The sequence below is a fragment of the Grammomys surdaster genome, unplaced genomic scaffold (assembly GCF_004785775.1).
Source record: "Grammomys surdaster isolate TR1022 unplaced genomic scaffold, NIH_TR_1.0 958, whole genome shotgun sequence".
In the NCBI taxonomy this organism is placed as follows: Eukaryota; Metazoa; Chordata; class Mammalia; order Rodentia; family Muridae; genus Grammomys; species Grammomys surdaster.
The window spans coordinates 3,590,900-3,604,305 of NW_021605377.1; the positions used below are offsets into that span (position 1 = coordinate 3,590,900).

A 13,406-nucleotide genomic window follows, 5' to 3' on the forward strand; every position below is an offset into this window, starting at 1 on the left:
TACCAGCTTATCTTAGCTTCTGTTAAACTGCTTGCTTGTGCAAAACCTCCTCCTAGAGCTACCAAGTGGGATGTCAGGATGTGTTTTTTGCCTTTAAAAACCCCTTACTCTAAATGCCCAGTGCTATACTTGGGTTCCAAATATCTGAGTGTGGTCCCAGGCAATTGTAACTAGGACTCTCAACTGGCTATAAACTTGTGTCATTTCCAGTGGGCTGCCCATAACATATGTATGAGTGTGTGTACCAGAATGAGAATTTACTTCTGGACTTTATTATACCTTATTGATGCGATTATATTTACATTTATCTGTTATCTTGGCTAGTTATACCTTTTAATGAGGAATTATGAAATATGAACACTAAAGTGCTATTTTTCCTAGATTGGTTATTCAAATATTTTCACATATTTGACACATATTTTCACATATCACATTTCACAGAACTGAGGCTTTCAACCCTATGTGCATGTCACACTTGTGAAGTTTACCTTCTCGTTGGAGAGCACAGGGCACAGGTCTTTTATCAAATCTATCTCTCATTAACTCATGTTTTTATGCTATTCTAAGTGGCATTTAACTTTCTTATTAAATGCTGCTCACATAGAAATGAGGCTTTTGCATATTCACTTGCACCTGGGCTTTAACAGGAGTGAACACTGGCTTTATCAAACACTTCTGCAACTATGAAAAGAATGTTTGCTTTGTGACAGTCTTCTCTTAGACTGCCTTGTTATCCCAAGTTTGCATCTTCAAGATGTTTCCTATATCATTTAATAGACTGCTGTATTTGAACTATTAAAATGTGATGTGGGATTGTCAGGATGCTGTCTCCTTTGAGTATCAGAGTGTTGCTGGCCTTTCTGAGTTGGGTATCCCACCCTGGTTTCATAATACTACAAGCACTTGTTCAGTACTGGGTGTTTTCTTTAAATATTTGAAATAATTCATTAGTTTTCATACTTAGCTTTGTGTGTGTCTGTGCACACCTGTGCACAAGATGGAGAAATACTTGTAGAACAGGCAATTTCTTTCACTTCCAATATTAATCATTTAAGTCTGGTTTTCTCAGTAGAGTGGCTGGTGGCTTATGAGTTTTATTACTAAGAACTACTGTTCACTTCACTATTTTTGCCAACTGATTTTGTTTTCCATTTGTTTTTCTTACATTGGGGAATACATATCCTTCTACTTGCATGTAAAACCTGAGGTCACTAATTATCAGGGTCTTTCCTTTTCTAAGATAAGCTTTGATGCCATACATGTACCTATAAATAACACACTGTGTGTTTTCCACAATTTTTAAGGATTTATTTAATTATTTAAGAGGAAGAGAAGATGGAGATGACAGAGAGGGAGGGCAAGGAGAAAGGAACAGGAGGGAAGAGGGAGAGGAGGGAGGGGAAGGGTGAAGGGGAGAGGGAGAGGGTACTGTTTTGTTGCTGTGTATTAGTAACCATCTTGTCTTTTGTTTTCAAATTCCCAGAGGACGGTTAAGTCCCCTTCTTATTATTCCATTTCAGCTAGAGGTGAAAGGTTCAAGCTCAGACTGTCTACGTTTTAAATACAAAAGTTTATTGTACTCAGTGCTTAAACCCACGACAAATGTTTCACCTATATACACGTTCTATCAGACCCCTTTTAAAACACAATATATACACCTATAGAAAAAGTAAGTAGGAAAATATTAATAGATTAAAGTGTAGTATATAGACGAAGGACTTCTGCATTCTAACATTGTTTGAGTGACATATAAGGGGACTTGTTACAAGTCATAATGCCGCCACATCTGCCAAGAAAAGACCACAGAAACTTGATACACAAATAGACTTTCTGAGTCACCTGGGAAAAGTCCTATTCCTGTTCCACTTTTGGAGATAATTATTCATAGGTTTATATTTATTAAATACACACAGCTTCCATCTCTTTTAAAAACACATAAAGTGAGTAATCTAAGCTACATTTTAGTAAACATCTTGATCCTGGAAAGCAAAAGTGGGTAACAGATCTATATATAAAGTACACAGTTGAAATCTTTGGGCAAGAGCCAACAAGAATATAAATGGGTGAGTAGCCCCTTAATCCAACCCTATCAAAGTGTGGATCACAGCAGGCAGATGAACACAGCCAGTGCTGCCAACGTGTAAATTCTTTACATGATGAACCTTTATAAATAATATTATCATAAGGCTAATGATAGAAAGTGCTGTTCACAACACACTATAATCAGAGAAAGTTAATGGTACACAACACAGAAGACATAATCTATGCCTTTCACTTGTGAGGAAAAAATGGCAACAATATTGTAATATTTAGTATCTTACAAGAAAATATCACTCACTGATCCTAAGTTGAGTCACGGTGATGATAATCTTATAATATAATTTTGCACATCGTTAATTCATTAGACAATCAGCAGATGAATAGCCCTTGAATCTTCCAAACCCTTAAAAGTTTTTCATATGTAAAGTTAGGTAACCAGAACAAAGGTACCATGTATCTGTACAACGCAAAGTTCCAAAATGTATTACATATACACTAAATAAATAAGGCATACCTGATGTCATCATGTTAACAAAATAATTCCTAAACTGTGAAAAAATCCAATTGCCAATTTAAAATTATTTCTTCATAAAATAGAAGGTATACCAAGGTTTTAAACATTGGATACCTAAAAAAATTTGGAATACAATTTGTCCATCAAAAATATATCTGTTTTAAAAAGTCATTTACAAAACATAAACCTACTCTTATGAAAATTTTCTTCTTTTAGGAAAAGGGCACTTAGTGTATGGCTAAGGCATTCAAAAAATAAATATCCTGTAGACTTCCCCACTAGGAAGATGGTATTCTGAGCAGTTTTAATATAAAAATATAAATATGTCTGACAGAGATGGAATAGTGCATGCTGCAATATCCATTTTCAAGGCCATGTGGACAATACTGATTCTGTGTATTTTAGTTACCAGAAACCTCCTAACTCATAACAAATCAAGGTGTCCTGAGTCTTCAGAAATGGGCCCGCAGCCTTTTGTTTTCTTCTCGCAGCCTTTCGATCTCAGCCACTAAGCCTTCATTCACTGAGTATCTTTCCATTAAAGAGTGCATTTCATTCTGGAAAAGGGAACATGCATCTTAAGTTATGGGCTCTTCACACTATGCAGCGAGCAGTGTTACATGTATTGAGCTGCCACTCTGATGCTTAATTAGCTAGCTAAATGGTATTTCTTGGACCTAACCAGAAAGATTGCAAGAGAAATTAAATATCGGGGAGATTTACAGTCACACTTTTGAGGATCTTTTTGTTTACTCACCAAAGAAGCCTCAACTTCCCCAAGTTAAAAGCACATGTGTAGCCGAGATTGGCTTCACTTGTTAAAACATCCAAATTCTACTTACTTATATTAGAAACTAGCTGTAACAACTAAATACAAATAGACCATTTTTTCATGGATTCCTTTTCTCAGATCCTCACCCTTCTACACTCTTTAGGGCACTATTTACTATACATACCAGTTGCATATGAAACTGTTTAATCATTTCCACTTGCAGATTCACAATGTCCCTGTGGCAAGCTTCCCTAGAAAGAAGATAAATCCCTGTTAGAACTGGAACAATGTTACAGTTTTAGATCACTCACTCACAAAGTATGTTCCCTGTTTAAATGAACAGGTATTAACCACAGGTTTACCAATGTACCAGTGATGTTTGCTGTGTGACTGGCAGAACAGTGATTCCTTTACTTGAAAATTTAGGAACTGGTTAATCTCCACAATGTAACAGGCATTTTGCCAATGAAGAAATGAAGACAGGCTCACTGGAGAGAGGGGGTTCTAGGCAAGTCAGAACGCTCATAGGTTTCAAGGCCCTCTCACTGTCAAAGTCTTAGCTACTAAGAGAGGACTGCCAGTAGAAAGGGGGTATTTGATAGGCTCTAGCTAGTTAACACTGAATAAAAGTTAGTAACTATGATAATAAAATGACAGTACATACAACACACATCATCAACTCATAGAGGCTTACCATGTGTTCCCAAATGATGTTACTGCTTAATGCTTGCAGAAAATCTTAAGTCTTCTGATTATTATGCAAAGAAATGATTTTCTTTAAAAGTATATCTGTGTACTATGCTTGGGATATTGCTCAGTGATAGAACATGTGCCTAACACACCTAAGTCCCAGCATTCGGCCTGTCTTCCAGTACAAAAATAAATAAATAGAAGAATTTTAAACTGAGAAGAATTAAAATTTATATATTTAAAATAAAAATGAAGGTATTAGAAAGGTTGGAGGCAAACTAGTAGAGTGCTTGCCAACCATACACTGGGCCCTTGGTGCAGCTCCCAGGAATATAACAAAAGGCAATAAAAAGAAAAAAGACATCAGAGCATACTACCATAGCCAGGGTTTCAAAAGTTACTGTCTTACACAAAAGAAAAGTCCCACTTCTAGATCAAGTCCATACTTACTTCTGCTCTCTCATCCCGCATGTATATTTATTTCAGTATGGAGAACGAGGCTGGGTGAAACAGGGGCCTGGCAGTTGAGATAGTCTCCTCTGGTAGGGGAGTGTTAAGAGCACATGACTACCAAGAAAGTCAAGATGAAAAGCCTCAGTAGGCTCAAGATCCGTAAGAGGAAGGTCTAAAGCAAAGCAAGCCTAATGTATGGGGGACACGGGTGAGTTCCTGCACTGGGCTGGACGGCGGGAGAGCAAAGATACAGGAGCAGCTGAGGAGCAGAGCATTTGGACATCCGTGGGGTGTTGATAAAACAAGACCCCCCAAGATAAAAAGCTGGAGTTAATACTCCAGACATTCGGCTGCTGTCCCACAAGGGCAAAGGTTAAATCGGAGGAATAAAGGGAAGCTAGGGGTGAACTAACTTACTCTAAGAAAACCTAACCCAGCGACTACAGAAACAAAGGGAGCTGTCTGACAGATGGGAATCCTGAAAGATCACTTATGATGCCATCTCTCGATGGCAAGAACAAGTCTGTAAAACGTTAACTGTTAAAATTATCCACAGTTGCAAATACAAAGAAATTTAAACTAAAGTCAAAGAAAGGAGGAATTCTTCCTGGGAGAAGAGGCTTAAGCTTCTATACTGAGCATGTGCAGGAGAAACTCCCTGTGAGAAGCTGAAGAGAATGAGCTGAGATTTCTATAGATTTTCAAGGTCAACTGAGACTGGCTACAGAGTTTAGAATTCTAAGAACCTCTGCTGTCAAGTCTGCCATGACCAACTTATCCCCCTGGGCCTTCACTAAATGCATTTATTAAAATTAAGCGATAAACAAAGAAGAGTGGAAGAAAGAGACCCCTTGGGGCACAGAGCATGTGACACCTGGGGTCAGGGAAGACATACTAAGAACAGCTTGCTATGGTCTCACAGAGAGGAGCAGCCATGAGAGCTAAAAGACATGACCAAGTGCCTTAACACTGTCCCTTCTGTGCCCACAATGACAGGGGTAGCTGTATATAGCCTACTGGAAGCAGAGGCAGAGCAACTAACTTAGAAACCCTGAGCCACTTGGGCCTAAGGCACAGAAAGCCAGAAACAGCCTTAGTTTGTAAAGGAAGCCCTGATAATGCAGAGGTGGTGGCCTAGCTTCGAACCAGACTCCACCTAGGACCCAGAGCCTTCTCAGCTGAAAGGAAGGCCTGAGCCCACATCTCTAGAATCAGCAGATCAGTGAACTGACACTCGGATGCTTGTATAATAAACAGGCAATAAGTACTACCATGTTCCATTAACTCTGTGTTTAGGCCTTCATAAACACTACCCTCTACTCTTGTGTCTGGCATAGTTCCTCCTCTCTGTGGACACACCTAAAATTTATGACCATGCCTCTTCTCATGCTGTTCCCATACTCTTCAGGGTAAAATAAACCTCTCTTCAGTGATACTTTCTTACATTTGCTGGAGAAAACTGCTCTCTTTCTCTGTTTCCAACATCATTTTATTTGCACTAGACTTAGCTGTTATCCAGTTCTCCTATCAGGTCATAAATATTTATGGTGTCCTCAAAACCTCTTATATCTTTTAAAACCATGCACTGAAAATAAGAGGACACAGAGAGAAAGGACTAAAGCAGATTACTCATAATCTATGCAACTGTCTGGGGACAAACAAGCCCTAATAAAAATACCAGCATAATTAAAAGCATGATAAAAGTCTGATACAATGAATATGATCTTACTGAGACAAACTGATGGTCACTTAATGGAAGGGGAAAGAACAACAGATTGAGGATGCGGCATTAAGAGATGGAAGGGCGGGCTGGAGAGATGGCTCAGCGGTTAAGAGCACTGACTGCTCTTCCAGAGGTCCTGAGTTCAAATCCCAGCAACCACATGGTGGCTCACAACCATCCGTAATGAGATTGGATGCCCTCTTCTGGTGTGTCTGAAGACAGCTACAGTGTACTCATAAAATAAAATAAATAAATAAATCTTTAAAAAAAAAAAAAAAAAGAGAGATGGAAGGGCGGCATGCCCAGCGACGGAAACAAGAACAGACCAACCACCACAGCAAGGAAGCAGGAGATGGCCAGACTCGCTGTATCCACTTTAATCCAGTTGCTGCTACATGACAAAATTCCCGTCGCACCGTCTACAGTACCCTATTTGCCAATCATGAATGAATTGATTCACATTAAACAAACACATACATCACAATAGGATACAATGTACTTATTCTAAAGAAACAATGGTCACTGTGGGAAGATTCCCACTTCTGATACATATGATGTCTGATACATATGTAAAGTAGGCACAACATTTTTATTACAAAGACAATCTTTTAAAAAGAAAATCTCTAATATTTAAAAGTATATTTAAAAATATTTTAAACATTAAAAAATGTACACCAATTAAAAACTATGTATCTCCAACTTTCTTCTCATTAAAATCCAAGTAATTACAGGTTAGAAAGAGGAGAAAAATCTCATAAAAAAAACACTAGCGACTGAAAATAACTTCCAAACTCTGAAATAACCATGAAAATAAGCCACAGTGTTCTAGAACACATTAATATTTTTTGTTTGATCCTGCAAATTTCAGAGAATACAAAGAGATAATCCCAATTACCTTAATGTTCTCTGAGTGAAAAAAATCTATTTTAATTTATGATGACCTAAAATCCTAGTGCCATACCTAAAGGCAACAGGAGGAACAGTCATCAAACATAACTTTATAATGAAAATTCAAATGGTAGAAAGAACAAAGTTAAGTTATAGAAAGATTTATACCTATATACATACATATTTGTAACATCCTGAAGTCATCTATCTAAAAACATTTAGAAGTACATGTATAGGGTGTCTTTCAGACCTGGTGAGGTAGCTCAATGACTAAAGGCACTTGCTGCCAAGGCTGAGACTAAAGTTTAATCTCTAGAATCCACACAGCAGAAAAAGAGAACTGACCTCGCAATCTGACCTCTGACCTTCACATGGGTGCAGAGACAAATGCTCCCTACCCTAGGTCCCACATAGAATCTAAACCAAACACAAAGGTCTGTTTCCCACATCACTTGCCATAGAGCACTTGAGGTGATCTGTAAGTATTGGATTAAGAACAACATCTGAATATATAAAAATCTGCCCCATTCTGAAGACTCAGACAGAATCTGCAAGGGCGCGCTGCACACTAGACGTCTCCATCAGGTTGGCAAATGTGCCTCTCCATACCAAGATGAACTCTGGTTCTGCTTTCACACAGGTAAAGACAAACTCAGTGACTAGGGGATAAGCAGTCTCTGAGAGATACCTGAAGTCATCCAGTGTTTCTTGGATCATGTTCTGAATAAATCGGATCTGGACAGAGGAGAGAGGTGCACTTGGCCGACTGTTCCCAAGAGTATCGACTATTTTTTCTGAGAGTGAACTGGCTACTCCAGCAGTGACGGACGATGCTGCCTTTGGTACTAAAACAAATGGAGAAAATATTGATAGTTACCTTGGACTAAAAGACATCAAGCATTTCTAAATAAGATTTGGTAAAGAAAGACTTCGGAAACTGCAAAAGAACAGTGTTCCTATGACATTTAGAAAAACCCACTGTCTGGAATACAAATTTTAGAAACTTTCTACGACATTATTTCTAATAGTCATTTATCTGTATATATAAACTGCCAACTGTCTAATGTAATAACACATGACAGAGGGATTAATCTTGAAGAATCCCTGAACCATTTCCTCTTATAAAAGATGTATGTGACAAGCCGTACCACAAAGCAGATAAACCAGAACTATTGAAAACAAACAGGAGGAACACAGGCTTGAAGCCATTGGCACTGGCAAAGCCTTAGATTTTAACAAATGGAGAACTACCTCTCTGTAAAGAGATCTTCTGAACAGGCCGCTTCTCTTAGAGACCAGCTCAGCTCCCTTAAATGCAACTGGGTCTTATGTGTCTACGGCATAAACTCTAACAATAAAACCTAATACAAATTTTCTACAGATTTCAGATATTACCCAAGCCTTTCCAAAAAGCCTTTCTTCATTATGCACACTGAGTTAAATCAAGCCCTTATATACTGGGCTGAGAATGAAGCTCACATCATAACAATTAAATCAGGGTTGATGGATTTAACCACTCCTGCCTCCTAATAAGAAGTCATGCTGGTGAGCTGTCTATAAACGCATTCCTTTAGTGTTATCTAGTCCATGGATATTCTACTTATCCTTTAACAGTGAAACAGTCAGGGACCTTTCCAACTGCACATTTCAAACCTAAGAATGTTCAATGTGCTTACCTGGAGTTGAGGATCCGTTGACTGAGGGTTCATGTATCAACTGGGCTTCAATATCTTTTTCTGGCTTTTCAAATTTCTCAAGATTTCTCACTTGGTTAGATGATGGAGAGGTATTTAGAATTCCAGGTTCAGCACCAGAGGAGATCAACTTTGTAAACTTGTATTTAAAACAAACAGTCACTTTAATATGCATTTCTTATATTATTCTATTACCCACAAACTTTGTATCTAGCTCTTACTGCATTCTCCCAATAGGCAGGGTCAGGAAAATGAAGAACAGAGACAAACTGAGAAAGAGCTGGTGCTAGCAGCGCAGCCAACACATTAATCAAAAATGTGAATGTTACAAAAACTTAAATTACTAAGCACTTGTTGACTACACTCGGAAAATGCAAATCCCTGGGAAGAGGAAAGAGGGGAGAAAAGAGAACTCTGACTTTCCTGTGGTACCTAGACAGAAATAATGAAAACTAACGACATTTTTGTACTTCTGACTTGATTCTCTTTTATCTTGTAGTTTTAAATGTAAATAAGAAGATAAACACTGTGATTTGAATATCTACAGACTTGACCTCCCTCTAACCTGTGACCTCAAGGTGCTAATCCTTTAGTCATTCTGAACAACCTCAGATTTGCCCTACCACTAAGAACCACCTGATCACCAGCTTGCTTTAAGCTACAGTAGAAATACATTTTAAAAGAATTTCCCTTTTCTACATATCTCTTTTATGTCTCCTTAAGAAATCAGAATTTTACTCAAGCAGACCCAGTGAACTAAAAATGAAATGCATAAAAATATATTCCCCAGTGTTTTAGCTTTACTTCTCAGAAGTAAGAATTAGCTGGAAATTTCTTTTCTTCAATAAGAATGAAGAATGCACAGACATAGGGTTATAATATACACTATTTTAATTTGATTTTTCTCTATTTAAACATGAGGTTTTTTCTTTCCCTTGCTTTCATGAGAATAAAAATTATTTCTCCTCAAAAAAAAAAATCAGTTATGAGGTATTCTTTTGTAGATATGTGGTTAACTGTAACACAGACACAGTTTGACAGACTATGAACTGTTCTTCAGTTATTAAAAACTGGCATCAAGATTTAAAACTATTCTCCTGCCTAGTAAGTACAAGACGTTAATAATTAAGACACATATACTGGCAGTCACCCCTTGAGTGCTAACCCTTAAGTTGGATATTCCTTTCAGGTGGATACCTGCTTCAAGGAGTCCTTAGGTTCCTGCTTCCCTAGGTATGTTCTCTTAGACTCGGCTGACAGCTCATGGCTTTCCATTTCTTCTTTCCCTGAGGACCCCATGAGGACATTAAGAGGGCTGGAGTGAAGAACCAGCGTGCTGGAGGTGCCTGCATTCTTCCTCAGGGGGAACACTGAGTTTAGCTGTGGTAGAAAGTCAAGGCCTGGGAAAGGAAAGGAAACGCCATACACATAAGATGTCTCCCAACCTTAAACATTGGGTATAAGCACTTTCTTCAAATAATGTCAAAATATTTGGCAAAAGATGGGGCATCAGGACTCGGAAGGCTGGATGACTAAAATGGTGTGGATTTGAGGGGTTACAACCTTTCAATCCTGACACGACTTCCTATCTGGAAGTACGGTAAGCCTTTAAAAAACCATGTGTCTAGGAGCTTTGCTGTGCTCAGGAGCCTTACGCAGGAAAGCCTGGCCTACACGGCAAGAATGTCTCAAGTTTCTCTCCTTGTGCAAATACTTTGAAAACTACAAAGCACAATCAATGAGTGAGGTAGCACTAGCTTTTGATAACTGAGAAGTGTAATGTGTGTGGGTCTGTGGCAGCCTGTGAGACGACCTGAGGATCCTTGCCTTTGGCTCCTACGCCGTGTGCATTCCCCTCAGTGTGCCTGAGTTAGACTAAGGAAAGGAGTATGGTTAAAGGGTAAGCTGTCACTTCCAAGATGAGTTAGTCTGGCTTCTCTCAGCTGCCCTCGATCTCACTGTCCACTAGGAGGGAAGGAAGCACCTGCTGTTTTCAATTCAGTGGAGAGGATACCCAAGGGGGCAAGAAACTGGTCTCTCCAGTCAAAAGCCACACGAATGAGCTGGGAAGCAAAGTTGAATGAAGCTCTGGCCCATTCCTTAATTGACGTATCAAGAAAGGACAGACCAGGAGCCAACAAATGGCATCCGGCCAGTGATGCTTAATGCCAAGAGGCAGTGAGATGCCAAGTGTTTGCTATCTAAAGCTAAAGGAGCTGAGGTAAGTGGTACACGGCAGCAGCAGCAACAGTACTGTTTATCTTCATGAAGATACTTCTCAAGATTTCTTACCATCTCCCTTGCCTACAGATTCATCACCTCCTTTGTTGACTACAGCATCTATAATAAAATAAGAAAGTCAAAATAACTTTTTATTGCAACATTTTTTATAATACAGTTTAAAATTTTTAAAAATTGCAAAAAAGAAAAAAAAAAAAAAAAGAAGAAGCTGAGGAAACTTGGGCTTCCTGCTTGCTCTCCCCAGAGGGCAGAGACTCACACTCCTGAGCACAAGTGAGGCCAGACACCAACACTAGACTCTTCTTTTACCTCCCACAGAATCCCATGGTCATGTAAGGAGACAGCATTGCATGACAAGCCTAAAAGTAGGTGCTGGTGTCCAACAACCCAGTTTCCCTTATTCTATTTGGTATCTTTCCAATTTGGGGCAAGCTTCCAATACAGTTAAACGTCAATGTTTTTATGTTTACACTAGAGATAATGCCTTGATTGTCTCATGAAATTGTTTGGGTAATTAACTGAATTAAGAATATCTTACAAGTATTACAATGTTACAAAAACATGTGGCTTTATTGATACTAACTTCAATTAAAGACTACTGCAATATTATAATTATTCATTTGTCAAAACATAACAAAAACTGTGAACTGAACATTAACATATTAACAGGAGAATGGGCATAAGCCACTATAAACACACCAGAAATACAAAATGGCCAATAAGCACATGATTACCTGCCCCCACCCCCTTCTCTCCAACCCTTTCTCTCTTGAGCACACCAGATTTGTGTGTTAGGCAACTGCTCAGTTGAGCTTAGATGTCAATTCCCCTAACACAAAAAATTCTTGAGTTCATCTTAATATAAAAATTATTTTTATTTAACAGATGAAGAAACAAAGATTAAGACTTTGCCTTAGAGAATTTCATCCTTGAAATTAAAACCAATTTCTAGTCAAAAAAACAAGCATTATGGTTGTCTACATTTTCCTTAAATTAAGAAGAGTTGTAGCCAGGTGATGGCGGCACATGACTTTAATCCCAGCACTCAGGAGGCAGAAGCAGGCAGATCTCTGAGTTGAAGACCTGCCTAGTCTACAGAGAGTTCCAGGGTGGCCAGGGCTACAAAGAGAAATCCTGTCTCAAAAAACAAAACAAAAACAAACAAACAAACAAAAAGGATGAAGCCTCAATGAATGGAGACGTATACCTCAAATTTTTACATTTGAAAAAATGATGCAGCAACTAAACGAAAAGCTAGGCTGCTCATTAAAAAGTCCCTCTTAAACATACAAAAGTTGCAAAAGTTGTGTGTGTGTGTGTGTGTGTGTGTGTGTGTGTGTGTGTTTAAATCCTCTACTGTGGACATTTAGAGTCTCTCTGGTTTTTCAATATTACAAATAAATCTGTAAACATACAAATCTTACAGATGTCTGTGATTATTTTGAGGTAAATTGGTAGAAATGGAATTAATAGGCCAGAAAACATGAATAATTTAACTGTCCAATTGCTCTTCAGATAGTTGCCTGGATCACTGAGTCTGCTATTAGCACTGAAACCATCCCATTAGGGACTGTGAGCTTCAGCAGAACTGAAAAGGCTCAGCTGGACAATGATATACATTGTGTCCACACATCAAGGCGGCAATGGTTTCTTCTCAGTAGTGACTTCTAAAGGGTAATGGCAGAGATAATATAACACACACATTAAACTATCATATACAAGTGCACAAGAAGAGGCAATCTCTTTCCTAGCCATGAGAAAACTAAGTAAATACCAAATAAATACTAGTAATTCTTATTTTTGCATACCGAACAATCAAGATTTTAGGGATTTATTTGAAGCAGATACAAGTCAAAGGTTGTTTATAATGGCAGAAACTCCCTTAAGAAATTCTGTTGGCACCTAAGCCCAGGGGCTCTAGCACTAGCTTAACACAAAAAAGACCCTGGGTGGAGCCCCTCCTGACAGTGGTAGGGACTGGACCCATGTACAATGACCAGCATTTGCTTGAACATGCCAACTTCTCACATATCAAATACAGGAAAGATCTAGAACAAACCACTGTATGATTTAGATACCCACATCTAACAGCCATGGGAGACTGGGCCTGATCTGAGCACACTTACCATCTCTAACTGGTGAGAACATGTCACCTAAACTATTTTTCCCAGTATCATCAAAGCTGGAGAAATCTTGACTTTTTCCAGGATCTGTTTCCTTAGATAAAATATCTGTATTTTTGCTTCGAGCCAAACCTTGGAAGAATTAGATACAAAAGTCAGTGTTTTTATATCCATGTAAACAGCTGCTAACATCAGAAGTTAGACTCTAAAATGAACATTACCCATACTGTTGCAAGTTTATAATTAAGCATCAAGAAAAGCAGCAGAA

General features: G+C 38.5%; 1 protein-coding gene and 1 non-coding gene across 2 annotated transcripts in view; both read right to left on the minus strand.

Moving 5' to 3' along the window:
• Positions 1 to 1,551: 1,551 nt before the first annotated feature.
• Nedd1 (NEDD1 gamma-tubulin ring complex targeting factor) overlaps positions 1,552 to 13,406 on the minus strand; it is a 37,574-nt gene continuing 25,719 nt past the window's right edge. Inside the window, exons 9-15 of the mRNA XM_028783118.1 lie at positions 13,142 to 13,270; positions 11,067 to 11,114; positions 9,972 to 10,174; positions 8,757 to 8,913; positions 7,769 to 7,925; positions 3,511 to 3,577; positions 1,552 to 3,111 (exon numbers count right to left, since the gene is read on the minus strand). Of these exons, the coding sequence (XP_028638951.1) occupies positions 3,007 to 3,111; positions 3,511 to 3,577; positions 7,769 to 7,925; positions 8,757 to 8,913; positions 9,972 to 10,174; positions 11,067 to 11,114; positions 13,142 to 13,270 (866 nt within the window). The 3' untranslated portion in view covers positions 1,552 to 3,006. The remainder of the gene's footprint in view (positions 3,112 to 3,510; positions 3,578 to 7,768; positions 7,926 to 8,756; positions 8,914 to 9,971; positions 10,175 to 11,066; positions 11,115 to 13,141; positions 13,271 to 13,406) is intronic.
• Positions 7,036 to 7,181, minus strand: LOC114634533. Its single transcript, XR_003713348.1, has one exon. It is a non-coding gene; the product is annotated as a small nucleolar RNA SNORA79 (small nucleolar RNA).